The sequence below is a fragment of the Sus scrofa genome, chromosome 7, assembly GCF_054392235.1.
Source record: "Sus scrofa isolate SSC_HxYL_T2T_F1_AM1 chromosome 7, Sscrofa_HxYL_maternal_Yorkshire_Landrace_v2.0, whole genome shotgun sequence".
NCBI classification, from domain to species: domain Eukaryota; kingdom Metazoa; phylum Chordata; class Mammalia; order Artiodactyla; family Suidae; genus Sus; species Sus scrofa.
This window is the reverse complement of record NC_139389.1, coordinates 9,708,837-9,735,873: the sequence shown is the minus strand read 5'-3', so window position 1 is coordinate 9,735,873 and position 27,037 is coordinate 9,708,837. Positions and strand designations below refer to the sequence as shown.

The following is a 27,037-nucleotide window of genomic DNA, read 5'->3' as shown; positions in this document are numbered from 1 at the left end:
TGGATGGAATGAGAGACTATCATACTGTGTCATTAGGTCAGAAAGTGATGGACAAATACCATATGATATCACTTACACATGGAATCTAAAATATGACACAAATGAACCAACCTACAAAACAGAGATAGACTCCCAGACATAGAGGACAGACTTCTGGTTACCAAGCGGGAGGAGAGAGGGAGTGGGATAGACTGGGGGCTTAGAGTTAGGAGTCGCAAACTATTACATTTAGAATGGATAAACAATAAGATCCTACTGTATAGCACAGGGAACTGTATCCATTCTCCTGGGATAGACCATGATGGAAAAGAATATTGAAAAATAAGATATATATGTGTATATATATATATGTATGTGTGTGTGTGTATATACATACAAATGTAAAACAGAGTCACTTTGCCGCACTGTAGAAATTGCTGCAGGATTGTAAATCAATTATATTTGAATAAAAATAAATACATTTTAAAAAGAATAGTCTCCAAGAGGCTTAGTTCCCATAGAAGCCTCCAAATATTCTGTTTACCAGCTCATCAAAAAAACACAGTAAATGACAGAGGCAACCATGTCACCATTTAGCTCATGGCCCATTCACATACGTCCTCTGTCATGTGCCAGGCACTCTGCCAAGCACTTTACACACGTTCTCATTTAATCCTTCCCATGCCTCTATGAGACCACAGCCACTATTAGCTCTATTTTAAGGGTAAGAAAAAGAAGATTGTAAATGTTAGTGATTGGCCAAGGTTTAGAGGAAGTAAATGAAATTCTTGAAAGCAAAAACTTGAAGAACTTTACTTGCTAATGTGAAGAAACACTGCCTAAGCCAGGCTTAGTACCCCGGTCCTGGAGAACTAAAGATGGTGGGGCGGGGAGGTGCATAACCGTTTGGGTTCAACCATCATACACGTCTTTAAAGTTCTGTGTAACCTTAACACCACAAACTTACTGACACTGTAACTGGACTGCCTTTTGTATTGTTGATTTCCAAGATTCCCTCTACAGCTCAGCCCCTGTGTACTCTGTTCTCTACAGATTTGGACTCTCAAGGAAGCAGCTCCCATCACCCAATGGGCGTTTCTCTTTGGGTGGTACTGAAACCATGGGTCCCATCCATTTCACATGCCTTCACTAGCCAAGGTTTTTTTAAGGCTTGCAGGTCCTCCCAGGGGCATGTAGCCCAAACAGTGAGATGTTTGCCCAGGTGTTTTGCAGGACTTGGGAGTCAGCTGTGTCTAATTAGAGCTGAGCTGGGTAAGCCTGGATGGGATCGCCAATCACCCAACTGGGCATGTGTGAGCAGCTTGTGGGTGATCTTCTGAAGGTGCAGAGGCCTGTAGCTTAGTTACACCTGCGCAGAATGACCATTAACCAATCACCTTTTCCCAGGATGGCCACGCCTCTGAGCACCCAGTTTCTTTATCCTATAAATACCTCAGGCTTTTTGCCTTCTGGGAAGTAGGTTTGAACTTTGTTCCTTCTCTGTGTGACTGGCTCTCGGATAAGTTCTCGTGCAAACCTTGGTGTCTCTGTGTTTGGCTTGCAGTGCCTTGGGCAAGACCTGGTTCAGGAACAGCTCCTCTCAAATGGATGGGGTTTAAAAACCCCCTCAGGCTGTGCTGCTAAGAGAGGTGTCCCTGAGACCAGTGCGGGTGTGTAATAAGGTAAGTGGAGAAAATGACAGTGTTTATAAACTTTAATAGCCTTTTTAAAGAGTCGTTTTGTCTGAATCTAATAAGTCGGGGCTTATATTTAGTATATCTTTTTAAACTTTATTTTCATGTAATTTATTTTTATACTGTTTAATCCGAAAGGCTGAATATACAGACAGTGGTCGGACCATATTATAAAAACAGAACTGACCCCAACCTGCAAGCAACCTGCCTAGAAAACCAGCTCCTTGTCTACAATAACCAGCCTGCTGAGTCAAACTTGCAGGAAGCCTGACCGCTAGCTTTAGTAACCACCCAGGGAGCTAAACAATAACTACTGTAACAAAGTGGCCTGGACTTGATTAATGGACACGATTTGATTAATAACTGTCAGCTTCCCCTAATTTTTATCCTATTCCAATTTAGGACCAAACAGGGAAAGTCAGGCATGGCTAATGGATCACATGAGACCCCGGCTTCTCCTCTACCTCGGCTTCCCGGTGTCAACAGCCTCCAAAGAGGACACACCTGAAGTCTTCCCTTTTTTTTTTTTTCCATTCTCAGCCTTTCCTCTCCTCTGCCTGTCTTGGAGTTCTGCCAAAATATTAAGTGATCGTGGGGCTGACTCTTGTACAGCAAATGTTCAGTAAGATGCCGTTACACTTCTCATTTGGTTAATCATTTAATTCCACGTACCAAGAAAAAGGAAATGAAACACAAAAAGAATTGAGCGAAACAGGAGTATGCCAACGCAGACAGACTGAACAGCACCTTTCCTGGGGCTCTGAGATCACACAGGGTGAAAGAGCGCATCTGGGGCACACACCGCCCGGGACAGCGGGCGTAAGGGAGCTGCGAGGTCCCCAGAACAGGAGTGAAGAAAGGGAACAGGGGGACGGGCGCCGGGAACCGTGTAGCAGGTGGGGAACTTGAGCGCCAGGCGAAGCGCGTTCCATCCCGCATCTGAGTAGCGGAGTCGGCCCCAAAGGCGTGGGTGGGGCGTCTGCGCATGCTCTCCGCGCACGCGCACTAGCACGGCGCACGCGCACTAGGCACCCCCTGCGCGGAGTGAGGCTGACGTCACGTCCGGCGGCGGCGACGGCGGCGGCGGCGGTGCTCCCTCTCCCGCGCGGGTGTCCCGCCGTCTTCCTCCATCCGGCGGCCCCTGGGCGGCCCCCACGTCGTCTGCCTGCCCGCTGTCGGGTCAGCGCGCCGGGCCTGGTTCCGCTGCCTCCCCGGACCCATTAGTCTGAATCCGGGTGTGGTTTCCACTACTAGAGGTGAAGCATAATAGGGAGAATGGGACCTGGGGTCTTGGACCAGGGTGTGTGTACTTTTCCCATCAGGTGGGCGCTCTTGGGCAGGAAGGAACCTTACCTCTATTTTCTCCCAAAGGACGCATTTGCTTTTGCAGTGCAAATTGGAGGAGGGTGTCTTTAGACGGCAGCCACCGAATCGCGATGCAGCTTTTAAATTAATCCCGACCTCATTTAGTGTTTTCATGCTTTGGAACTGTGTTTTGAAAAAGCAATTGGTGCTAACAACTCAGAACCCTTTAGAATTCCTCAATTGAAGCGAATCCTGTTCTTTCCGGTGCCTGGATCAGGTTAGTGGGTATCATGTCAATAACGAAGACCTTGGCTGTCTAGAACTCAGCCCTCCCTTGGGGACATCTCAGAGTTTCTGACACCTGAGGGTTATACCCTTTGCACTGATGCTTTAAGCATTTGGGTTGGGCAGTGCATACTTTTTTTGGAAAAAAGCATTACATCTGTTCTTAGAATGCAAACCTCGTTTGACCTTTGCCAGAACTTGCCCTTCTTCAGTCTCCTGAAGTTACTGTGAAAGAATCGGAGACCACCGAATTCTGATGCCAGATTTTAAGTCTTTATTCTCTCTCTGTGGCATCACTTGTCAGCTGGCCACATTCCCGCCCCTTTTCTGGTTTATAAGTCAGTGTTTAACCTGGTGTGAATTTTGAAGTTTTACGGTTTACACTTGGTAGGGTTGTGCTTAAAGGAAAACTAAGGAACTTGTAGGGTTTGGGTTTTGTTTTTTTTTTTTAACTTTTTTATAATGTAGTTTTTTGTGTTACACAACACTCATTTTAGAAAACACAGCTAAGCAAAAGAAAATTAAAATGATGGAATCCTGCTGCCTAAAAATAACCATTATTAACATTTCAGAATCATCTAATTTTTAAAACTGCATACTGCTTACAACAGAAACAATCATTGTGTATATCTGGTAACCTCTTTTGCATGACATTTTGTCTTCCTGTATCGCTAACTTTGTTCTTTGAACATGTGTAATGGCTGCCAAATATACCATTCTGCTAGGAGCCATCTATTCTAGCAGCTCAGAGGACCTTTGTTCTATGTCTTGGTTTTTGGTCGAGGTACATAGACAGAGTGGTGTTAGGGCTGTGTAAAAGGGAAGAGAATAATGAGTCCTAGGCAAGGACAGGCTGTTTATCATAGTGCATCAGATTCATGGAAAAGTTGGAGAAAGTCTCTTTTCCCCTCAATTCTTCACTTTTGTTTTTAGGCTCACTTTTCCCTCCCTCCCTCTTCTCTCTCCAAGAATGAAACATGACTGACGACTCCCAGAGAAACTTCCGTTCAGTATATTATGAAAAAGTGGGGTTTCGTGGAGTTGAAGAAAAGAAATCATTAGAAATTCTCCTCAAAGATGACCGTCTGGGTGAGTTCAAGTTAAGCTTACTGGTTCTTAGTCATCTCAGGTGTTGTGAAATAAATGTTACCTTAAAAGACCTCCAGATATATGTCACCTGCCATGTTTTTTTTTTTTTTTTTTTTTTTTTTTTAGTGATAGGTTGACAGCAGAATGGTGTATTTTGAGAGAAGGATTGTTCCAGTTTATTTCAGTGAGTCAGAGCCAGACCTTTCTGAAAGGCCTCTTAAGAAATCAGTAATAGTTTTTTCTCTTATTAGACCCATATATTTTCTCTTCTCCATTTTCAGAGCTGTCATCATAGCTTCTGGGTGAATTTGCAGCAACTCTTGCCATCATCTTCTTTTATGGAAATGTTGGGACTGCATTACATATTGACACCTCTGTTTCTTCTGAGCAGGTCACAGGAGGGCCTGTTCCCTTGCTCACTAAAGTGAAATAATCTGAACCATAGAAAAATAGTAGTTGAAATGCATAGAGTGGTTTTAAAGTTTTAGAAACACTTCCCACTTGATCTTTGATCCTCACTAGACAGCCTGTGCATGTTTTTTTTTGTTTTTTGTTTTGGTCTTTTTGCCTTTTTGAGGGCCGCTCCCGTGGCGTATGGAGGTTCCCAGGCTAGGGGTCGAATCGGCGAGCTGTAGCCGCCAGCCTACGCCAGAGCCACAGCAACATGGGATCCAAGCCGTGTCTGCAGCCTACACCACAGCTCACTGCAACGCTGGATCCTTAACCCACTGAGCAAGGCCAGGGATCGAACCTGCAACCTCATGGTTCCTAGTCGGATTCATTAACCACTGTGCCACGACGGGAACTCCAGCCTGTGTTTTTAAGTGTTGCAGTTGTCACCTGACAAGTAAGGGAACTGAGGTCCATGATGGATGAATGTGGTTTATTGGAGAATGTGGGGATTTGCCGGCTGACCACGCCACTTGGTAGCTCTGTTAACTTAGTCAAGTGACTTAACTTCTCAGAGTTTCAGTTTCTGCATCTTTAAAGCAGTAACTACCCAACAAGCTTGCTCTATGGATAAATGAAGTAAGTTCTATAAATAGTAACTACTGCTACTGTTATAGCCACTGTAATAGTACATGCAAAATGCATCTCCTGTGCTGTGAAGCACTGATGGTTTTTTTTTTTTTTTTTTTTTTTTTTGTCTTTTTGCTATTTCTTTGGGCCGCTCCTGCGGCATATGGAGGTTCCCAGGCTAGGGGTCGAATCGGAGCTGTAGCCACTGGCCTACGCCAGAGCCACAGCAACGCGGGATCCGAGCCGTGTCTGCAACCTACACCACAGCTCATGGCAAGGCCGGATCATTAACCCACTGAGCAAGGGCAGGGACCGAGCCCGCAACCTCATGGTTCCTAGTCGGATTCGTTAACCACTGCACCACGACAGGAACTCCCACTGATGGTTTTTAAACAGCTAGTTGGAACACCTGGGCTGGAAATCAGGCGGGTGTTACCTTTGCTAGATTTGCTCATTGTATAGCAGCCTTCCTCAGAGGAGATGTCTTTGGAGAAATGAAATGGCCTTCGATACATCGTGATCAGCATGAAAAAACAGCTAACTCTTTTTTTTTCTTCCTCTAGACATCGAGAAACTCTGTACTTTCAGTCAGAGGTTCCCGCTCCCGTCCCTGTACCGGGCGTTGGTCTGGAAGGTGCTCCTAGGTATGAGGCCCAAGAGTTGGCAGCTTTATCTTCAGAAATGTTGACTAATGGGATCATTAGCACTTAGTCAGAAAAAGGAGAATTTCTTTAGGCCTTTGACGGAATACTGGGTCTGACTCCGGAGCCTGGGTTAGCGCTCACATTGGAAGCCTTGAAGGAGGTCACGCGACAGTGACACGCCTTCCTGATACAAGATGTGGGAAGAGCAGTGGGCTGGACCAAAGAAGTGGTCTGGGCTTCACTGTCGGCTGGGTAACGTTGAAGAAGCCCCCACTAGGCCGTTGTTTGTTTGTTTGTGTGTTTCCCCTAGCATCTGTAAAACAAGGATATTGAGCTAAATTAACTTCTTGGTTTTAACGCTCAGTTTGTTAGCCTGTGACTTCCACCTGTAGGGGTGCAACTTACCAACGAGTGTGGTCAGAATCGAAAAAGGAATTGCAAAGTTTTAACTTGCTAGAAGCACAGACGGATAACTTCCAGGAAAGAGTGGCTGAAGGAGAAGGAAAAACAATTTTGCTCAGTTCTTGTGGAAGCAAAGATATATCAAGTGCTTGAAGTGACTGGCAGTATCCCTTTTGATCGAAGACTTTTTCCATTGTCACTGCTGAGCTTACTGATGTGTAAAATACCCATCCATTACCTACCAACCTTCTTTCCTTCCAAAAAAAAATATATATATATGAGTTCCTGTCGTGGCCCAGCAGAAACAAATCTGACTAGGAACCATGAGGTTGTGGGTTCGATCCCTGGCCTTGCTCAGTGGGTTAAGAATCTGGCGTTGCTGTGAGCTGTGGTGTAGGTGGCAGACACAGCTAGGATCCCTTGTTGCTGTGGTGTAGGCTGGCAGCAACAGCTCTGATTAGACCCCTAGCCTGGGAACCTCCATATGGTGAGTGCGGCCCTAAAAAGGACAAAAGACGAAAACAAAAAAAAAATAGGGTCATCCTAGAACTCCTTTGTGAGGCGTGTATCAATATCCCATTTGACTGATTGGGAGAAAAAGACTGAGGCTAAATAATTTGCCCGAGGCCTTCTAGCCTGCAAGGGGCAGCGCTAGCGCTTGAGCTCAGGTTTGTAGAGCGCTTTTGAAGTTAGGCCAGATTGGAGATCTTGTCTTTTTTCCAAAAGGTACTATATTCTCAGGACTTGAGAAATCCAAAGTCCTGAGTCTTAGGTAACAGATGCAGCCGGGGGGGTGCCGGCCGGCCCTACCAGAAAGCCCCGCATGATGCCGTTTTGTGGTGCATCTCGGCAGGCTTGGTACTCACTCACAGCTCACTGTGCAGTTACATAGAATGTGTGAAGGCCATCTCGGTTTTTGCCTGAGCAGTTTTCAAGTCGTACTATTTCCAGTGCCCATCAAAATCAGTGCCTTCCCGTGCCTTCCAGGCGGTAACGTTGGTAATACTTACGCTCTTCATTTCCGCTGAGAAGCGCTATGTATCTTAGGAAGTAATAGTGCCAGTGGTTTGGTGTGAGATGGGCAGTTGTCCTCGGCATCTGCGTAATAAAAAGCCTGTGAGACTGTTACTTTCTCTGGGAAGTCGCGCTGTTGTTGAGGTTAAAGGCACTGGAGACGTCCAGCTGCTGTGCTCTGTCGGAGACAGGCTGACTCTTCCTAGAACAGGTTGCTGACTACTCGGGGACCTTGGCATGCTAGCCTCCGTGATACCGTTTTAGCTGAATGTCAGAAAAGGATGTTTTAGGACCAGCTCTGGGAAAACAAGTTCACCATGGGAGCAGTGTGCTGAGGGGTCAGCTACAGCCATTTAATCAAGCCCAGATTTGGGGGGCACCCGAGTATATTCCTGTGGCTTTTCTGGAAGCCTGGCACAGATCCCCAGGGCTATGGCGAGTAAAGACATAGGTCAGAAAAAAAACATTGAAGGGAGTTTGGTTCTAACATGAGCATGGCGACCAGATGAGCTAGAATCTTTCAGGCTCATCCCAAGTTCTGATTGCCGGAATGTTCTCCAGAATACTGGCTCTGTGGTGGTTTGCACCGAGGAGGGATCCATAGTCACATGTACTGGCCACTACTTACTAGCCTGGCATGCGTCATGTCCTTTGAGTGCTTACTGTGTGTTAGTCTGTTCATTCACCGTCACAGCTGTGTGAGGTGCGTATTCTTCTTCCTGCCGTTCTTCCGATGGAGACGCTGAGGCACGTGGAATTCACTAAGTGGCTGCGGGTCAAGCCCTCAACCCCAGAACTCTGACTCCAGCATGTGCTTAAGTTGATTGAGGCTCGAGTAAATACAGTAAGATACTCCTCCTTTATAGCAAAGCCTAAAGCCTTAGGTGCAGTGGCACCACTTCCCGAATCTGTTGGACCACGGTGCCTTTTCTCAGGAAGACCCTTGGGGCTCATGTTTGGCTCAGAACATTGGGTGAAAGCCTTAACCGTCCATTCCTGCCTCTGGCGGATGAGGAAACAAGCGCCTGGAGAGACGTTTGTGAGGGTCCTGATGATCACAGCTCTGGGACTAGAACCCAGTTGACGGAAGGCCTGTCCTGTGCTCTTTCCGCAGTTTGCCCCATGCCGTTTGTTTAAATTATTAAGACAGCCCAAAAGAAGATGTCATTTTTGCCCACGTCTAACAAGTAGACCTCATGTTTAAATGTATTAATAAGCACAACATGGTGTTTTAATAATGTAAGGTGGCCTCATCTGTGAGGATCAGAGACTTCTTGTCCTTCTGAAGCTAGGATTTTTTATTTTTTTGTTTTTTTAAGGGCTGCATGTGTGGCATATGGAAGTTCCCAGACTAGGGGTCGAATTGGAGCTACAGCTGCCAGCCTACACCACAGCAATGCAAGATCTGAGCTGTGTCTGCAACCTACACCACAGCTCACGGTGACACCAGACCTTAAACCACTGACCAAGGGCTAAGGATCAAACCTGCATCTTCATGGATCCTAGTTGAGTTGGTAACTGCTGAGCCATGAGAGAACTCCCAAGATAAGATATTTTGAACAAGTTCTCGTTGTTGGGAAAGAGGATTTGACCCATTGGTGGTTCTGAGCTGGAGATGTTGGCTAGGGCTGACAACACAGACTGGGCAGCTTAAACACAGACTGGGCAGCTTAAACAGCAGTTGATACACTCAGGGTTCTGGAGGCCGGGAGGTCCAAGATCAAGGTGCTGGCTGATGTGTTCCTGATGAAGCCTCACCTCCTCCTGGCTTGCAAGTGGCCACCTTCTTGCTGTGTCCTCACGAGGCAGGGAGAAAACACGCTGGCTCTGGTGTTGCTTCCTTTTCTTAAGAGGGCACTGGCCCTCTTGGGTTAGGGCCCCACCCTCTGACCTCGTTGAACCTTAACCACCTCCTAACAAATGACTCTGTTTGCAAATACAGTCACATTGGAGTCACGGGCTCAGCATATGAGCTGTGTAGGGAGGGGGAACAATTCAGTCCACATTAGGGGCCAAGTGCAAAGAACTAGAGAGAGGCTCCCAGGAGCTAAGGGTGACCCTGGACTGACAACCATAAACTCGAATCACATCATTTGTAATTGGTGTGATTATCTTGAATGTGTGCAGACCATTTATTCAAGGGCTTTATGGTGTCATTTCATTTCTCTTTAATGTCAGTGATGCAGTGGCCATTCAAGTATTGATAGTATTTAAAACTTAATATTGTTTTATAGTGTGAATTTCTTTTTGTTCTTTTTAGGGCTGCAGCTGGGACATAGGAAGTTTCCCAGGCTAGGGGTGGAATTGGAGCTGTGGCCCCTGGCCTACACCACAGCCACAGCAACATCATATCTGAGCCGCGTCTGCGACCTACACCACAGCTCACAGCAACGCCAGATCCTTAACCCACTGTTCGAGGCCAGGGGTCAAACCTGCGTCCTCATGGATGCTAGTTAGATTGGTTTCTGCTGAGCCATGACGGAACTCCTCTAGTGTGAATTTCTAGGAGAGAGTGTGTGTGGTGACTAGATGTTGAGGAGTCTGAGTCTGATTATCGCAGGCAGCGTCTCACAGGACTGGCGTCCCGAGGAGAGACCTGGAGCAGTCGGTGCCTGTGTCTGGCTCCCCTTTCCCCTGTAGGAATCCTGCCTCCGCACCACGAGTCCCACGCCCGGGTGATGGCCTACCGCAAGGAGCAGTACTCGGACGTCCTCCACGCCCTGGACGTCATCCGCTTCGTCAGTGACGCCACGCCCCAGGTCGAGGTCTTTCTCTACATGCATCGGCTGGAGTCTGGGAAGCTGCCCCGAAGTCCGTCCTTTCCGCTGGTTGGTGCTTCTTTTGTTTGACCCTTGGCTCGGCTCTAGGCTGTGCCGTCCTGTCAGCCTTGGATTGTGCTGTGTTTTGCCTCACATGTTTCAATGGCTCTCCTTTGTAGAATAAAAGCCACATTTTTTCTGTGGCCTTCAGAGCCCTGTATGTTCTGACCCAATATCCCAATTTTTTAAAAATTTCATTTCAAAGTAATTTCACAGCTATAGCACAGTTGCAAGAATACTACCAAGAGTTCCCATATACACCTTCTATCCCGGTTCTGGTTCTGTAGTCATTTTACTGCATTTGCTTTGTCACTTTTCATGTGTATTCTTTTGTTCAAGCCATTTGAGCATCAGTCGTAGCCATGACATCCCATTACTTGAGATGCCTGCAGTGTACACCTGCTCAAGATAAGATCACTCCCCTGGGTGACCGCAGTTCAGTCATCAACGCCAGGCAGTCGATGCTGATACAGTGTTGACACCTAATCTTTAGACTCCTCTCATTTGACCCATTGTCCCAATAATGCCCTTTATCACTAACAATAAAAGTTCTGGTTCAGAATCTATCACTAGTTTTACCATTTGTTGATAATTTAAGATTTTTTTTTCATGTTTTAACCTTTCATTTTAAAATCATTTTAGATGTAGAAAAAGTTGCGTAAAGAGTATAGCAGTCTCATAGACGGTCCTCTAGCGCCTTACCTAGCATCTTCAAATGTTACTGCCTTTTGGGGGGGGCACATACTTGTGGCACATGGACATTCCCAGGCCAGGTATTGAATCCGAGCCACAGCTGTGACCTACACTGTAGTTGGAGCAGTGCTGGATCTTAACCCACTGCGCTGGGCCAGGGATCAAATCCACACTGCTGCAGAGACAACACTGGATCCTTAACCTGCTGCACTGCAGTGGGAACTCCTCAAATGTTACATCTTAATTGTACTCTGGTTGTTTATCAAAACCAGGAAGTTAGCACTGACAACACTGCTATGAATTAATCTGTAGCCTTTATTGAAATTTTGCTGACTGTCCCACCAATGTCCTTTTTCTGGTCCAGCATCTGGTCTGGGATCACACATTACATTTATTGCTATGTCGTTGCCTTTTGATGTGGAACGGTCCCTCAGTCTTTTGTGACCTTGACAGTTTTGGAGAGTATTGGCCAGTAGAGCGTCTCTCAATTTGGGTTTGTGTGTTTCCGTATGATGAAGATCTGGTTGTGCATTTTGGGCAGGAGCGCCACAGAAGAATGACGCTTCTTACTCTTGCTGGTAACTCTGAGCACTTGGTCACGGTGGTATCGGCCAGGTTTCTCCATCACAAGGTTGCTGTCTTTTCCTTTGTAATTAATAGGTAACTGTGGGGAGCTACTTGGAGACCATGTAAATAACTATCAGTCCACTGATGATTCCTGCCCGAAACAATTTTTTACTGTGGTGATTGCTACATGGTGACTTTCTGTCTCCTTCCTTCCACGTTTTGTTTGTTTGTTTGTTTGTTTTTTGTCTTTTTGACATTTCTTGGGCCGCTCCTGCGGCATATGGAGGTTCCCAGGCCTAGGGGTTGAATCGGAGTTGTAGCCACCGGCCTATGCCAGAGCCACAGCAACTCCGGATCTGAGCCTCGTCTGCAACCACAGCTCTCGGCAACGCCGGATCGTTAACCCATTGAGCAAGGGCAGAGATTGAACCTGCAACCTCATGGTTCCTAGTCGGATTCGTTAACTACTGTGCCACGACGGGAACTCCAATTCCAGGCTTATCTTGTGCTTTCCCTTCTCAGACCAGGAATCGGCCTCCCCACACTGGATTATTGTGTTGAGAAACCAAGAGCAGGGCTGCCATGCTCGTTGTTCGTGGTGTGTCGTTGCTTGTAGGCCTCTCAGCAGGAAGAGCCAGGAGATACCCTCACACAGCTTTGCATGTCTGTTCCCTCTCTCTACATCCAAAGCCCTGAGCTCATGCTACTACCAAGCTAATACTGCCCATTCCTTTCTGATAACACAAGTTCACCCATTATGTTTGCAGCCTCTTCCTCTGGCAGTTGCAAATAAGAAGCTTTCATTAGCCTCTTGTTTCTTTGCTCCTTCCTCTCTTTGTAACCCGCATGGCCAGCCATTCCTTGGCCCTGGCTGCAGGCCCCACAGGCCTTTCAGTCTCTGGCTGCCTCCTCGGCTTTAGCCCCTCAGGCTCCAGTGTGCTTTTTAAACTTCATTTTTGATAAATTGCCCTTCTGGTTCCTTGGCCTGCTCGTAGTTTATAAAGGGAAAGAAGGGCGGCAGAGGAGGTGGGCAGCTGTAATGACCACAGTTCTTAGGCTTTGGTTGTCTTAAGGCAACTTGCAGTGCACTTGAGGCATTTTAACCTTTGGCTAAAACAGAGTGAATTGTTGAAAATAGGGATTTGCCTGCAGACCGTGCTGTTCTGTTAACTGTTTGGCCGTCATGGCAGGTGGCAACCTGCCAGCCCAGCAGTTTGAACCTGGACGTGTTCTTAGTCTTTGAGGGTATTGTGGGTCCCAGGGATAAATCTTTGGTCACCTACTTTTAAGTTTATCGAGAGAGAATGTTCTAAAAATAGTTAGAACTCTAAACCTTTTTAAGTCGTATTTATCGTTGGCAAAATGCAGTGAGTTGATTGCACTGTACAAGTTCCTAAAGAATATGTGAAGTTAGGTTAGACTCTCCATTGGCTCAAGAAATATAAATGTAGGTCAGTGTCCACCTCCTTCCTGCTCAGCGTGTCCAGACGGCAGGCTCAGACACCTGTACCGCAGCCTTGGGCAGACGTGCTGTCCACACATGGGTTTGGGCTCTGGTTTGCTTGGTCACCAAGTCCCCGTCAGCTCATTTTCCTTCTCTTTTAGTAAGACTGTGACGCTGCTCTGCCCAGGGTGGGAAACAGAGACACTGACTTCATTGAAGGGCCTTGGGCCTCTTGGCTGCCTCTCAGAGTCGCTGGGGTCCCAGGTTTGGGAGCACCTGGGACCAGGTGGAGGTCCAGGCAAGGAGGCTTTCTGCTCCTCTTGACGTTTTGTAGAATATTAATAAGTTAAAAGAAAGCCTGCAAGTAGGAATCACTATTTGGAACTTCTTAGGGGAGTAGAAAGACACCTCTTTGTTTCTTTTCAATATGGAAATCCTTTAGCTGTGAAATCTTGGATGAAAATGTAAAGCGTTTGGTATAAGATACGATGTTAAAAAACATTTCTCAAGGAGATTGGAGTTTTTTTGTAAGATGTCTTTTGAAATTGAGCATTTACTTTCATGTTCTGAGTATTGATACAAGGCTTGAGAAAAGCCATTCTTCTGATTCCTAGGGACATTTTTTTAGCTTTTTAAGTGCTTAAAGATAGAACAAAATTCTCAAGATATGTATGAAAGCTTTGGAATAAAGAAAATGCTTATTAATCCTTTTGGATCATTTAATTTGAAAAGTACCATACTGACAAATGTCTCTTAATAATTTGTGCTGTTTGTCACATCTATTTGAAAGGAATTCTCCTCCACCTCTGAGAATACTTTTGGGGTAGAGACTTTGCCCCTTGCTTAGGACTTTTTTTTTTTTTCTTTTTTTGGCTGCACCTGCAGCATATGGAAGTTCCCAGGCTACTGCCCTATGCCACAGCCACAGTAACACCAGATCTGAGCCGCATCTGTGACCTGTGCCACACCTTGTGGCATAGCTGGATTCTTAACGCACTGAGGCTGGGGATCAAACCCCCATCCTCACAGAGACTGTGTCAAGTTCTTAACCAGCTGAGCCACAGCAGGAACTGCTTATTGTTGACTCTTTGGCCTTAATGTTAGAAATTTGGAAAATCTCTGAATGTTCAGCCTGAAACCTGAGCGTTCGGAAGCAGCACCGATGCAGCGTGTCCTCTGCTGACTCACCTTCTCCCCCTTGGTCGCCTTTTTAGGGATGGGCTGTGTGCTTTCGGTCCCACTTTGATTTATTACAGCTCCTTTAAAATAGAGGAAGCAAGGCTTCATTTTTATTACATTCTGTGTTTCTCTCCTCTCCTGCCCTCTTGAGATGTGTTCTTAATCTTTCAGGAGCCGGAAGATGAAGTTTTTCTTGCCATTGCCAAGGCCATGGAGGAGATGGTGGAGGACAGTGTCGACTGTTACTGGATCACGCGATGCTTCGTGAACCAGTTAGATAGCAAGTACCGGGACTTTCTGCCCCAGCTGGTGAGGGCTGACGCCGTGGCTGCTGGAGCCCGGGGGTTGGGGGGAGGGGGGCAGGGGTAACGCTGGTCCTGCCGACGTGCCTTTACCTCCTGCTGCCTGGATCCTCAGCAGATGCCTTCTGTGAAAGGCCAGCTGGTCTGTCTGTCGCAGCCCCACAGTGCTGCTGTCGTAGCGTAAAAGCAGCCATCGACAGGACGTAGGAGAATGGTCGTGGCGGGATTTGGCCACTGCAGGCCATGGTTTGCCCACCCCTGCTCTGCTCTAGAAGCCCACTGACTTTATCTGGAATGATGCCTCTGTGCTAAGGTGGACGCTTGGCTGCCGGTGTTGGAAAGCCCGAATGACGGAAGCTTTATTGTCTTCTCTCACATGAGAAGCCCAGAGACAGAGCAGCTCAGAGTTGGCGCCACAGGCACCCAGCTCCTGTCCTCCTGTTCGGCGTGACCAGGGAATGGATGCTGGAATGACAGCTGTATCATCTGTGTTCTAGGCGGGCAGGAAGGGAAAGGTGAAGATGAAAGTAAAGACGTGACCAGCCCGGCCGGCCTGGCTCCCCGCTAACAGCTTTCCTTCTGCACGGCCCTTAGTGTGGCAGGACCCTGTCACCGGGCCTCCCGCTCACAGCGGAGCCTGGGAAATGCAGTTTGTGTGGGCCGGGTGCAGAGCCATCTCATGTTAGCGCGGGGGCTGGGTGTGAGGCGGGCGAGGCCGCGGTCTGAGGGAGGCAGCGGTGGGCTGCAGAGTCTGACCGGGGAACCCCGGGAGCCAGCACCTGCTTCAGCAGCACAGGCCAGGGATCCTTCGCCGTTCTGTCTCTTCCCAGTTTTATCCCCTCACTTCTCTCATGTATAAACACGAGCCTTTTTTTTCCTTTCATTGAATTGTTTCATTTGGAAATTCTCTTGAAAGCAGCACCATGGCACAGGTTGAGTGGCGGGGTGCTAGGGAGGTGGGCCGAGCCCTGTCAGTTTACCAGGGCAGATATCCCAGAGCCCAGGGCAGGAGGGTTTTACATAGTTCCACTAAGGACAAGTTGATTTTTAGAATTTTTAAATTTAATTGACTTCAGTGAAAATCATAGCATTGAGGCAGATGTCACTATAACGTCTGTGCCTAGTTAAATCAAGCGGTCCAGATCATACCATGACTTAGCTAGATTTTTAAAATATTGGAGGAGTTCCCGTCGTGACTCAGTGGTTAATGAATCCGACTAGGAACCATGAGGTTGTGGGTTTCATCCCTGGCCTTGCTCAATGGGTTAAGGATCCGGTGTTGCCGTGAGCTGTGGTGTAGGTTGCAGGACGCGGCTCAGATCCCTCGTTGCTGTGACTCTGGTGTAGGCCGGCAGCGAAAGCTGCGATTAGACCCCTAGCCTGGGAACCTCCATAGGCTGAGGGATCTGCCCTAGAAAAGGCAGAAAGACAAAAAAAAAAAAAAAAAGGAGTAAATGCAATAGTGTTTTGGTGGTTTAAAGCTTCATTATTTTTAATAACACAAGTAATAGATACATTCTTGAGGTGTTAAATAATCCAGACAAACCCAGTGTCATCACGGACCTGCACCCACACTTCCCCCCACCACCCACGTTCTAAGATGTGATTGTCGTCAGCTTGGTGGGGTATCTGTCTAGGCTATTTTACTTGCTTTGGAATGGACGAGGGTGTGAGTACGTACTTATGCACGTGTGTGTGTGTGGTTATGTAACTTATATGCTTAATATAAGTATTATCATACTGTTCATAGGGCTCAGTAATTCTTAAAACTTGACATCTTGGAACTTTTCCATGTCAGTAATACACAGGCGGACATGACTTTCTTCCTTTTGTGGTTAATTGCAACATGATTTCAACCAGCAACCTGCTGCCACTCCCCTACCCCCCGCCTCCTCCCCGGCCCCCGCCGTGGCCATGCGCTCTGGTTGCAGTTATTGAGAAGATGCTTCATCCCAGCCAGTCCTAATTTGCATTATTAATGAATTCCTTCCTGTTAGCACATCTGCCTTGCAGATGAGGAAACTGGAGCCCAGAGCAGTGGCGCTGCTTGCCTGAGGCCACACGGCAGTAAGCAGTGGCACTGCCACTGACGGTTGGTCAGTTCACCCTCTGTTTTCAGAGTTGTAATGCCACCTGTATCACCTGCTAGATTTCCGTATATATGTGTCTCTTTCTGGACTCCTTTTATTTTTTTCTCAAAGTATTTGTCTCTTCTTGGGCCAATACTACATGACTTAATATAACTTTCTAGCATATTTTATAGCTGGTAGGGAAATTTCCCTCCTATTTTTCAAAAATGCCTTGAACTTTTTTTTTTTAGAAATGAATTTTAGAATCAGCAAGATACTTAATGTCCCCTTGTCCCCTAAACTCTAATTTCCTCAGCTTCAAAAAAGGAGTTGCCTTTGCATGTACGTTACAGTATCAAGCACACTGTTTTATGTGGTTAAAAAAATTTTTTAAGTTGTGTAGAATGTATAAGGAAAGTTAAATTTTCCTTTGTGTTGCTATATGGTGTAGGCATCAAGTGATTTTTAAAATTCTAAAGTCAAGTTTTTAAAGTCTCTGGGAGTTCATTTGTGGCTCAGTGGGTTCAGGATCCAGTGTTGTTGCTGCTGTGGCCTGGGTTCCACCCCTGGCCCGGGAATTTCTGCATGCCCCAGTCATGGCCAAAAAGGAGGGAAGGAAAACGTTGGCTTAAGTTTCCAGTTAAACCTTGTCTAGTCCAGCTTAACTTTTTTTTTTTTTTTTTGCTTTTTAGGGCCACATCTGTGGCATGTGGAGGTTCCCAGGTTAGGGGTCCAATTGGAGCTACAGCTGCTGGCCTACACCACAGCCACAGCAACACCATGTCTGAGCTTCATCTGCGACCTCCACCGATCCTTAACCCACTAAGTGAGGCCAGGGATCGAACCTAGAACCTCATGGTTCCTAGTTGGATCAGTTTCTGCTGTGCCACGACGGGAACTCCTGACTTAACATTTTTTATTGTTGTATATTAGATCTCTTTGGCCTAGCGTTTTGTCTAAATAGGGTTTCTATAATCTTGTCTGTCATCTTTTCAAATTTGTGGTTTTACCAAATTTCTTATCACAAAGCATGAGTTGTTTCATAATCTTAGGGCAATGCGCACGTCGTATAGACAAGGATGGGCTATTGACATCAAAGGAATATTTCTGGTGATGACGCATTGATGTTGTCGTATTGTGATTCATAGAACTAAGTCACAGCTTCTCTCCCTACAAGCTTTGGGAAATTGTTTGACGAGGCCTCTCCTTGCCGAGAGTAGAGGCCGGCTTCAGTGGTGTGGCGTTGGAAGGCCTCTGTTAATCTCTCTTCAGATCGGACTGTCTTTAAACCATCTCAGTCTTAATTGTGTTCAGACGTTAAAATTCTTCTCAGTGGGGTTAAACCTCTTCTCAGGTTTTGCCTTCTGTTGAGGTATGTTTTATTTTCATCAAGTAAGAATGTGAGGGTCGTGGAAAGATGGGAAATAACATAAATGTTTCACAGTAAAATAGAATTAAGATTGCCCCATCTACCATTTGTACCATTTGCTGTGTCCTGAACATTTCAGGCGCTACAAATGTCAGCTCCTTCCACACAAGAAAGCGCATATGCATATGTATTTGTATTCACCCTCTTGGGTTTAGCTGTAGCACATGATACATTTTTCTTCACCCTGCTTTTTTTTTTTTTAACCTAACACGTGCTGGCAGTTGTGCCACAAGCAGTCTATAGAGACACCCCTCAGTCCTGTTCTCAGCTGCAAACCGCTCCCTCCTGGCATGTTCAGCCCGCCTCCTGTTGGCGGCCGTTTAGGAGGGTCCCAGTCTTTTGCTGTTCGACGTGTTAGGGATGAAGAGCTTTGTGTGCACATCTTTCTGTGTATCCGCCAGTATGTTGGGGGGATTCCCTAGCAGTGGATTGGCTGGATCCAAGCGGGGTGGGGTGGAGGTGGGGGGCATTCATTACGTAGCTGGAGTTCTTTGAAATTCCCCTTGGCAGAGCTCACAGCCCTGTGCATCCTCATGACCAGCACGTGAGAACATCTGTTTGCCTCCAGCCCACACCCCGACCTGGTGTGTTCTGGCCCGTGTGCTAGGTGAGAAAGGACACCTCTGCCGTTGTAGGTGGCATTTCTTTTATTACAGCAAGTTGGAGCCTTTTTTCATAGGGGTTAGAGCCATTTGCATTTTTTTCCCTATAGACTTTTTGGCTTTTCTTTTTTTAGAAGCTTCTGTTCTTGATTTTTGTGTTTGTTTTTCTTGTTAGGGTTGCACTTACAAGGGTGTATCGAGGTTCCCAGGCTAGGGGTCGAATCAGAGCTGCACCTGCTGGCCTCCGCCACAGCCACAGTATGCCAGATCCTTAACCCACGGAGCGAGGCCAGAGATCAAACCCGCGCCCTCATGAATACTTAGGCTCGTTACTGCTGTGTAATAACAGGAACTCCGTCTTTTTTAGAAGCTTTAGAAAAGTATATTTATTTGGCCACATATGAATGTGTGGCCCTCTTGAGCTGGCCAAGTCTTGTCTCTTCTTTATGGGCCGGCTCTGATTCCAGCTCTTCTAAGAAACTGTTGTGGCCTCTAAGGACCTGGGTTAGGGTTCCCACCTGGGTGTGCCCAGTGCCTCAGGCTTGTTCCCATTACAGGTTTATTACAGCATCTTCCAGTTCCCTCTTTGCAGGTCTCTCTCAACCAGGCTGTAAGCGCCTCAAAGTCAGGGCCGCTCTCTTACCTTTCGCTCCCTCCCCCGTACGCAGCGCAGTGTCTGCCCGCCGTGGACATGGAGTTGCCTCTCGGGCAGAAGGACAGCGACGCAGATATGTAGCAGTAGAGTCTATCTGCATTCGCCTGGGCGATGTGGGATCTGGTTGTGCCCTTCTGGATCGGGAGTACAGACTTGAGGGTTGGACCTCTAGGGACCATGCATTGCCAGAGGACTCTATAAATAGAGCAGCCTGTGTGGGGTGGATTGGGCCGGCGTTGTTAGCTCCCCCGTCTTCTAGAAATGTTAGTGATGGTTAAATCTTACAGGGGAGAGGCTGCCACTGAATCCCAGAGCTTTGTTGCCTCTGTTACTCCTTCGCCCCCAGGAATCCTCGTGAACATCTTGTTGGGGACAGAGCTCCTCCTCGGGGCGTCCCTGTTGTCTGAGCCTCCTGCCAGGTGTACCGTGTGCCCCCCGGGGTCAGCATAGGTGTGGTCGAGGACGCTGGGCCCTTTGCTCTCCACCTCTCTCTGTCTCAGTTGTCCTCGTTCCCTCTCCCCACTTGAGTCTGTAAAGTCTTACCTTTCTCCTTTTCCCTGAATGCATAATCTCCTGCCCTAGGGCAGCAGGAACAGGAGCCTTTAACTCCCCAGAGCAATGGAAGATTTTGCTTTGGACTTCTGTCTTGGCTGTTGAATCTGGTTAGTGCAGTTTGTACTAACTAGGGTGACTAACCGTTCTGTATGGCCTGGGACGGTCCCAGGAAACCCCTCAGTCCCGGATGGTGGATTGCACAGCTGGTGCTGACCTGGGAAACTGCTGTGTCACCAGTGACTTGAATGAGCCTGAAGTTTTGTTTTCTAGTGCTTCTTTTTTTCTTAGTTTTTTGCTTTTTAGGGCTGCACATGTGGCATATGGAAGTTCCCAGGCTAGGGGTTGAATCGGAGCTGCAGCTGTTGGCCTACACCACAGCCAGAGCCACGCTAGATCCAGGCTGCATCTGTGACTTACACCACAGCTCACGGCAACAATGGATCCTTAACCACTGAGCGAGGCCAAGGATGGAACCTGCATCCTCATGTATACTATTCAGGCTTGTAACCTGCTGAGCCACAGCGGGAACTCCCCCCACCCCCCCGCCCCTGCCTTTTTTTTCCTTTTATAGCTGCCCCTGTAGCATATGAAATTTCCTGGGTCATGGGTCGAATCACAGCTACAGCTGCCCACCTACACCACAGCCGCAGCAACACCACATCTGAGCCTCAGCTTGCGGCAGTGCCGAACCCTTAACCCACTGAGCAAGGACAGAGGTCCAACCTGTATTCTCATGGAGACTGTGTCAGGTTCTTAGCTCGATGAGCCACAGTGGGAACTCCCTTTTAGCGCTTCTTGCGTTCAGCCTGTACCCTTTTTCATCACAGCTGTAAGCAGTAACGTCATGTCACAGGAAAAGAGTGATCTCTTCCCGTTTAATCCTTAGCCGAAGGCATTTGAACAGTACTTGAATCTAGAAGACAGCAGGCTGCTGAGCCATCTGAAGGCGTGCTCTGCAGTGTCCAGACTGCCCTATGATCTCTGGTTCAAGAGGTGCTTTGCCGGGTGCTTGCCGGAACCCAGTTTACAGAGGCAAGTATTTCTTTCAAAGACCTACTGAAGGCTTGGGGTCAGAAGCAACACATATATATATACATATATATATATATATGTATATATATATGTGTGTGTGTGTATATATATGTATATATGTATATGTGTATATATATATTTTTTTTAACTTGATCATCTTAGAATATAAATTTGCTTTAGAACAGCAGGGTAATTTGATGTCATCTTCTTTGGCACCTGGCATAACAACACATGATTCTGCTTGTTATATATACAATTAGAAATAGAAATATTTAGTGTTAATATAAACATTAAAATGTTTACGATTCAAAAAGTTGAAGGCCCTCCGTGTGTCAGATGCTGTCAATACACACATCAGAAATGGTTTCCAGGAGTCTATATAGGGTGTGGGCTTTTCTTTTCCAGAAATGGAGCAGATCCTAGAGAGAAATCTTATGACCTATTTAAAGTAGCTGAGGCAGAGATTTGAGACCTAAACTCAGCTCATCCTTTAGTTTCAGACGTGCGTTACAGGTATTAGAGTCCTGTCCTTCCCCCTCCAAGACTTTGCAGTTGAGGAGAAAGGCAAACATATAGAGAACGTTACAAGACAATGCACAGTAAGCATATAGAAAGGTAATGCCAACTGTAAAAGATATAGAAGTTACCAGAATAATTATTTGGGTATAGTCAATAACGAGCTCCTTAAAAGGAATTTAAACCACTGGAAAATTACATTTATCTCATTTCGTTGGCTTTTGTTGTTATTGGTCCTTAGTATTTAATGATTGCATTAGTATCACAAGATATTAGTAAAATCTAAGCTTTGCTTCAGGACTTTCATGCCCCACCTGAAAATGTCAGTTTTGAAACATTAGGGAATTAGCACTTGGTAGATTCCTAGCAGAGCAAGTACCTTCTGGTGGTCATTTCTTGTTGATTGTGTCTGAAATAGATTTTCCTTTTTTTTGGTCTTTTTAGAGCCACACCTGCGGCATATGGAGGTGCCCAGGCTAGGGGTCCAATTGGAGCTGTAGGTGCTGGCCTACACCACAGCCACAGCAATGCCAGATCTGAGCTGTGTGGCCTACACCACAGCTCACGGCAATATCAGATCCTTAACCCACTGAGCGAGGCCAGAGATCAAACACCTGTCCTCTTGGATGCTAGTCGGGTTCTTTAACCACTGAGCCACGACGGGAACTCCTAAAGTAGATTTCAAATGGCTGATCTGTTTTGTTTTTCTTGCTGATGCTTTCTTCATAGCTCTCCTCTGAAGCTGAGGCAGTCAACTGTCTGTATCCGCAGTTGCCCATCTGTGGATTCAGCCCATCCTGGGTCGTGTGCTGTGTTTACAGGTCGTGGTTGGTTGAATCCTCAGAAGCAGAATCTGCAGACACAGAGAGCCAGCTGTACCACCTCATTTTATAGGAGGGACCTGAGCCTCCATGGGTCTTGGTATCCACAGTGGGGCCTGGAACCAGAGGCCTGGGGACACTGAGGGACGCCCGAACTTAAAGTGTAATTTGATTTAACTTTGCAATGTGAGATGTTGACGTAAACATCAACTTCAAACGTGTAATTTGATTATATCTTTGTTTTTGTAGGGTTTGGGATAAAGTTGTCAGTGGATCCTGTAAGATACTAGTTTTTGTGGCTGTGGAAATTCTCTTAACCTTTAAAATAAAAGTAATGGCCCTGAACAGTGCAGAGAAGATAACGAAGTTTCTGGAAAATGTAAGTGTGCTTTGTTTTATTTGAATTTTGAATCTAGAAAGGATATCGGCTTAGCAAGCCAGATTTCTCTGTTGCATTAAATTATTTCAGAGATGAATATAGTGTATTTTTAAGTTGTAAGAAACAGATTTGGAGTTCCCGTCGTGGCGCAGTGGTTAACGAATCTGACTAGGAACCATGAGGTTGTGGGTTCGGTCCCTGGCCTTGCTCAGTGGGTTAACGATCTGGTGTTGCCATGAGCTGTGGTGTAGGTTGCAGATGCGGCTCGGATCCTGCGTTGCTGTAGCTCTGGCATAGGCTAGTGGCCACAGCTCCGATTAGACCCCTAGCCTGGGAACCTCCATATGCCGCGGGAGTGGCCCAAGAAATGGCAAAAAGACAAAAAGAGAGAGATTTTCCCATGAAGTTTGGTCAGTGGATTTTAGTCCCCAACCTTGATGGTCTGAGCAGCCAGACTGTCTCCATGAGTATGTGTGCTTGGGGCCAAGTCTCGTCCCCTGATGTGACCACTGGGAGACTTGTCAAATAAAAGGAAGTGAGATCTGTCACTTTAGGAGCGGTGATCCTTGGTAATGGAAAAGGAAGCCTGAAGCTTTGAGGGACTTGGTGAGCCCTTTCTTCTCTGTTACCACTTCTGGTAGAATCCTGGTTGGATTTGTTAATGTGGTTAAGTGTAAACTTGGATCTTTTTTTTTAGCTTTTTAGGGCCACAGATGTGGCCTATGGAGGTCCCCAGGCTAGGTGTTGAATGGGAGCGGCAGCTGCCGGCCTATCCCACAGCCACAGCAACGCAGGCTCCAAGCTGCATCTGTGACTTACATCGCAGCTCCCAGCAATGCCGAATCCTTAACCCACTGAGTGAGGCTGGGGATCGAACCCACGTCCTCATGGATACTAGTTGGATTCATCACTTTTGAGCCATAGCAGGGACTCAAGAGCATGTTGAAAAAAGGTCTAAATGAATCCGTTACTCCTTGTCTTAGTATCTTCGAATATCCTCAGCCAGGCACAGAGAGGTGGAAGGAAAGAGACTTAGGCGTGAGGGAATTTAACTGGACCCACAGATCTGTGTATTTCAGTTAGTCAGTGTGAACAGTTGAACAGTGGCCTGGTCAGCATGTGCCAAGTGAATGCATGTTGGATCAAGGAACCGTCATTGGTGTAGTAATTCGTGGCTCACAGTGCCAGGCCCCTGCGAAGTATCTTTGGTGAACCATTCCATGTAGTCTTGTAAAGAGCCGTAGGAAGAGGGGCTGTCATTTGCCTGTTTTAGAGACAGGGATCTGAACCCCAGGGAGTTTAGGTCACCTGCCCGGGAGCCCACAGTTAGCAGGCAGTGCAGGATTCGAACCCAGGCAGGGTGACACCACAGCGCCTAAGAGTGACCTCAGGTGGCACGTTAAATAGGGGTCTTGGCAGCAGCCTCTTAAGTGATCACGTCCTGAGGAACGGTGAAAACGCCAGTGGAAATGATTTTATGCCGCAGTGAGTGAGGGGGATGCTGAAGTCGGAAACACATTTCAGAGACTGGTTTGCTTGTTCACAGATTCCCCAGGACAGCTCGGATGCCATCGTGAGCAAGGCCATCGACTTATGGCACAAACACTGCGGGACCCCTGTCCATTCCGCCTGAACACTGCGACGCTGTGGACCGTCGGCCAGGCCTGCCCAGAGCGTTCTGTGCTTGCGATGTGATCCCAGCTGATGAGAGGAGAGGGCTCTGGCCTCGGTGCTCAAAGTGTAATTGTCTTTCCAGTAAAGTGGTTGAAGACATCTGGAGTCGCTGTGCTGTGAAGTGGCATCTTTAGGTTACACAGTACAGTGTTCAGCCCGGAAGAGCATTTTGAAAGGGTCGTTTGAAAATAGCTCCCGGCTTTTAAGGTGGTTGCGTCGGGGTGGGTGGTGCCTCCGACAGCAGGTGTAACCGAGCCTGCCTGCCTCTCTGATCAGCACCACGCTGGTTACTTTCCGAGGTCTGTTTCTGGAAAGAAGAACAATTTCCTTTTGTTGACAACTCATGATTTGGCTTTTGTCAGTGTGGTAGCTGTTGAAATCGGACTTTCTAGGTCTTGTGAAAACCTAAATCTGCTTTCTGAGACTTCATCTTGCTAAATAGGTTTAAATAAAGGCCTTACTTTTTTTCCCCCTTCTTCTGTCAGTTGGAATGAAACATGACTGAACAAACTTGTCTGAATTTACCTGCTAGGGAAGAAGGGCTTGCTGACATTTTGCTGGACTTGGGCTTTTCCCTTAAAGCATGAAATGTTGAGCGGGCATCCGGGGAGCACTCTGCCACCCAGAGTAGAAGCAGGAGAAAGGGCACATCCAGGCTGATAATTGATGCCCCACCCCTCCCCCAGCCGTGTTTTGTCACCTGATGGTAACTGCGGGTTGGACTGTTGTGGGCTTTGAGCCAGGCCAGAGGCGGGGCATTTAGTGGTCAGACCTGCGGGAGCCCTAGTCGTGAGTTGGAACACGCACATGCACACGCACCCCCCCCCCCAGAAGAGGAAGAGATGATGGAATTACTGTCGTTCTGAGTTCACTCCCTCCTTAGCGTGTAGAATAGCTGTGGGCAGAGTTCAGAGCACACTGAGTTAAAACCAGCTGAAACTTGTGTACAGTAACATGCCCAGGAGAAATTAATTTTTTGAAAAACAAAAATACAGTCAGAAGGAAACGAGTTCCTAAAAACTAACTCTGCTTACAGTGGATACTTCACATTTATTCAGCCATCCATACCTCCCTGGGGACCTTTGAATCCAGCAGGGGATGTGAGCCAAAGCACAGGAGGAGTTGCTGCCCAAAGTGTCTGCTCTCCAGTGACCTTAGGGATGTGTGAAATTCACAAAGAGCTCGTAAAGTTGTACTTGGAGCTGATTTATGAGGCACATACCATTAAAACTATAAAAGTTTATACAGCTCCTTAGTGAAACAGATTATAAAAGTCAAGCAATGTTAGTGAACCTCACCTCCAGAAAGAAGAAAAGGAGCATGGTTCCAGGTGAGTGTCCTGCTGGCTCACGCCTGGGAGAAGATGTGGGAGGGGAGGGCGGGCCTGGGGCTCCTGGGGAAGAGGGGGCTCAGGGGGCTGCAGGTCCCCTTACAGTCCTGGCCAGGGTCCAGGTGAGCTGAAAAGGAAGACTGTCCTTGCTGTGCCGCTGAGGGATCGAAAATGAAATACTGTGCGGGTATGTCCTGGCAAGCCCTGTTTGCTAAAACCTTTCCTGTTGTAGGGTCTGGGCCTTGAACTTTTTTTTTTTTTTTTTTTTTTGAGTTAACCTGATGATCAAGAGTTGTCCTTGCTAGAAAAGTAAATGAAAGTTCCCACTGTGGTGCAGGGGGATTGGTGGTGTCTCTGTAGCATCAGGACACAGGTTCAATCCCAGGTCTGGCACCGTGGGCTAAAGGCGCCAGTGGTGCTGCAGCTGCGCTGTAGGTTGCACTTGTGGCTCAGATCTGATTGATGCAGCGGGATGGCCAGTAAAGAAAAAACTGTAACGACTCCGTCTCAGCAGAATTCCTACACTGATGGAGTAGGTGAGGATCGCATTTCATTTTATGTTTTTATTTTTGGTTTAATTACCTAATGAATTTGATTGCATTTATAGGTGTACAGCAGTCATGACGACCAAATTCATTTTAATAACAGAATTTGATTTTACTGAGACCGCTCTGTATTTTGAAAATGCTTCTGCCCACTGGCTCCTGTGGGAAGCACAGCTTCTAATGAAAATACCCCCACGTTCACTTTATTCCAAAAAAAACTTGTCAGGACACTGGAGAAATCCAGGGTTTTGGTTGTGGCGCAAGCTGCTGTGTGGGGTTACCCCTCTGCCTTGGAAAATCGGGATTGAACGTCATTAAACTGAGGTTCTAGTTGTTCCCTCCTCCACTGTCCCCTTAAACACAGACGAGAGAAAAGCTAGCTCTGGGGGCTGGGGAGAGCTGGGCTGGACGTGTGTGGCTTTGGCCTGATGACAACTCAGATGGACAGATTGTACCTACAGTGTGTGTGTGTGCGTGCACGTGCGCGCATCTGAGACCACAGCAGGAAATGAGGTCAAGCTTTGTTAGAATGAAGGCTTTTTTTTTTTGGTAGCAAAGTTTGCCTGAAAGTCACAGGCAAGCCTCAAATGACGTGAAAAGTTAGAAAGAGCTCCTAAGGGCTCCACCCTCCTTTGCTCTGCGTGTGACACGTGTGCCACGTCCTGAGTTGCTAAGGAATCCGCCCTGTCGTGTGGTTACCAGCTCCGCACTGTGACAGAAGGTTTATTTATTTTTTTTCCTGCAAGAGGAGAATGAGGAAAGAAGGCTCCGGCAGGGGGAAGGTAACCCCAGAGCCTGTGTCCCCAGGACTAGGGATGGGACGGGGACGAGTCTCTCGTGGGAGGTGACAGCCTCTGCAGCTGCTGTGAGACGGAGGCAGGATGGGGTCCCCAGTGTTGGGGGCAGGGGGTGTGGGCGGCTGGCAGGGCCCCTGGCTCTGCGTTGCCCCCCACAGCGGTCCCCACCGGTCCCCAAGGAAGCAGCATGTGTCTTC

The 27,037-nt window shown here is 47.2% G+C and overlaps 1 protein-coding gene across 24 annotated transcripts; it reads left to right on the top strand.

The window, feature by feature from the left end:
• Positions 1–1,452: 1,452 nt before the first annotated feature.
• Positions 1,453–24,643, top strand: TBC1D7 (TBC1 domain family member 7). 24 transcript variants are annotated; one of them, XM_084967386.1, is made up of 10 exons: positions 1,453–1,661; positions 2,076–2,295; positions 3,064–3,255; positions 4,233–4,352; positions 5,936–6,016; positions 10,073–10,260; positions 14,306–14,443; positions 20,633–20,778; positions 22,365–22,494; positions 24,041–24,643. In XM_084967386.1, the coding sequence occupies exons 4-10, from the start codon at positions 4,241–4,243 to the stop codon at positions 24,125–24,127; spliced, it is 882 nt and encodes a 293-aa protein (XP_084823512.1). In that variant the 5' UTR covers positions 1,453–1,661; positions 2,076–2,295; positions 3,064–3,255; positions 4,233–4,240; the 3' UTR covers positions 24,128–24,643. The 24 variants fall into 24 exon arrangements, 23 of the variants coding, with proteins under 23 accessions (XP_084823512.1, XP_084823511.1, XP_084823510.1 ...); XM_084967385.1 differs by having other exon boundaries at positions 2,076–2,569; XM_084967384.1 differs by having other exon boundaries at positions 2,076–2,569; positions 3,045–3,255.
• The last annotated feature ends 2,394 nt before the right edge of the window (positions 24,644–27,037 follow it).

Bases quoted from the DNA above. Each gene is read 5' to 3' on its own strand.
- TBC1D7 (XM_013977431.3), top strand. From the start codon at position 4,241: ATGACTGACGACTCCCAGAGAAACTTCCGTTCAGTATATTATGAAAAA. The intron at 4,353-5,935 runs GTGAGTTCAAGT...TTCTTCCTCTAG, and splicing joins CCTCAAAGATGACCGTCTGG to ACATCGAGAAACTCTGTACT. The intron at 10,261-14,305 runs GTTGGTGCTTCT...TTAATCTTTCAG, and splicing joins GAAGTCCGTCCTTTCCGCTG to GAGCCGGAAGATGAAGTTTT.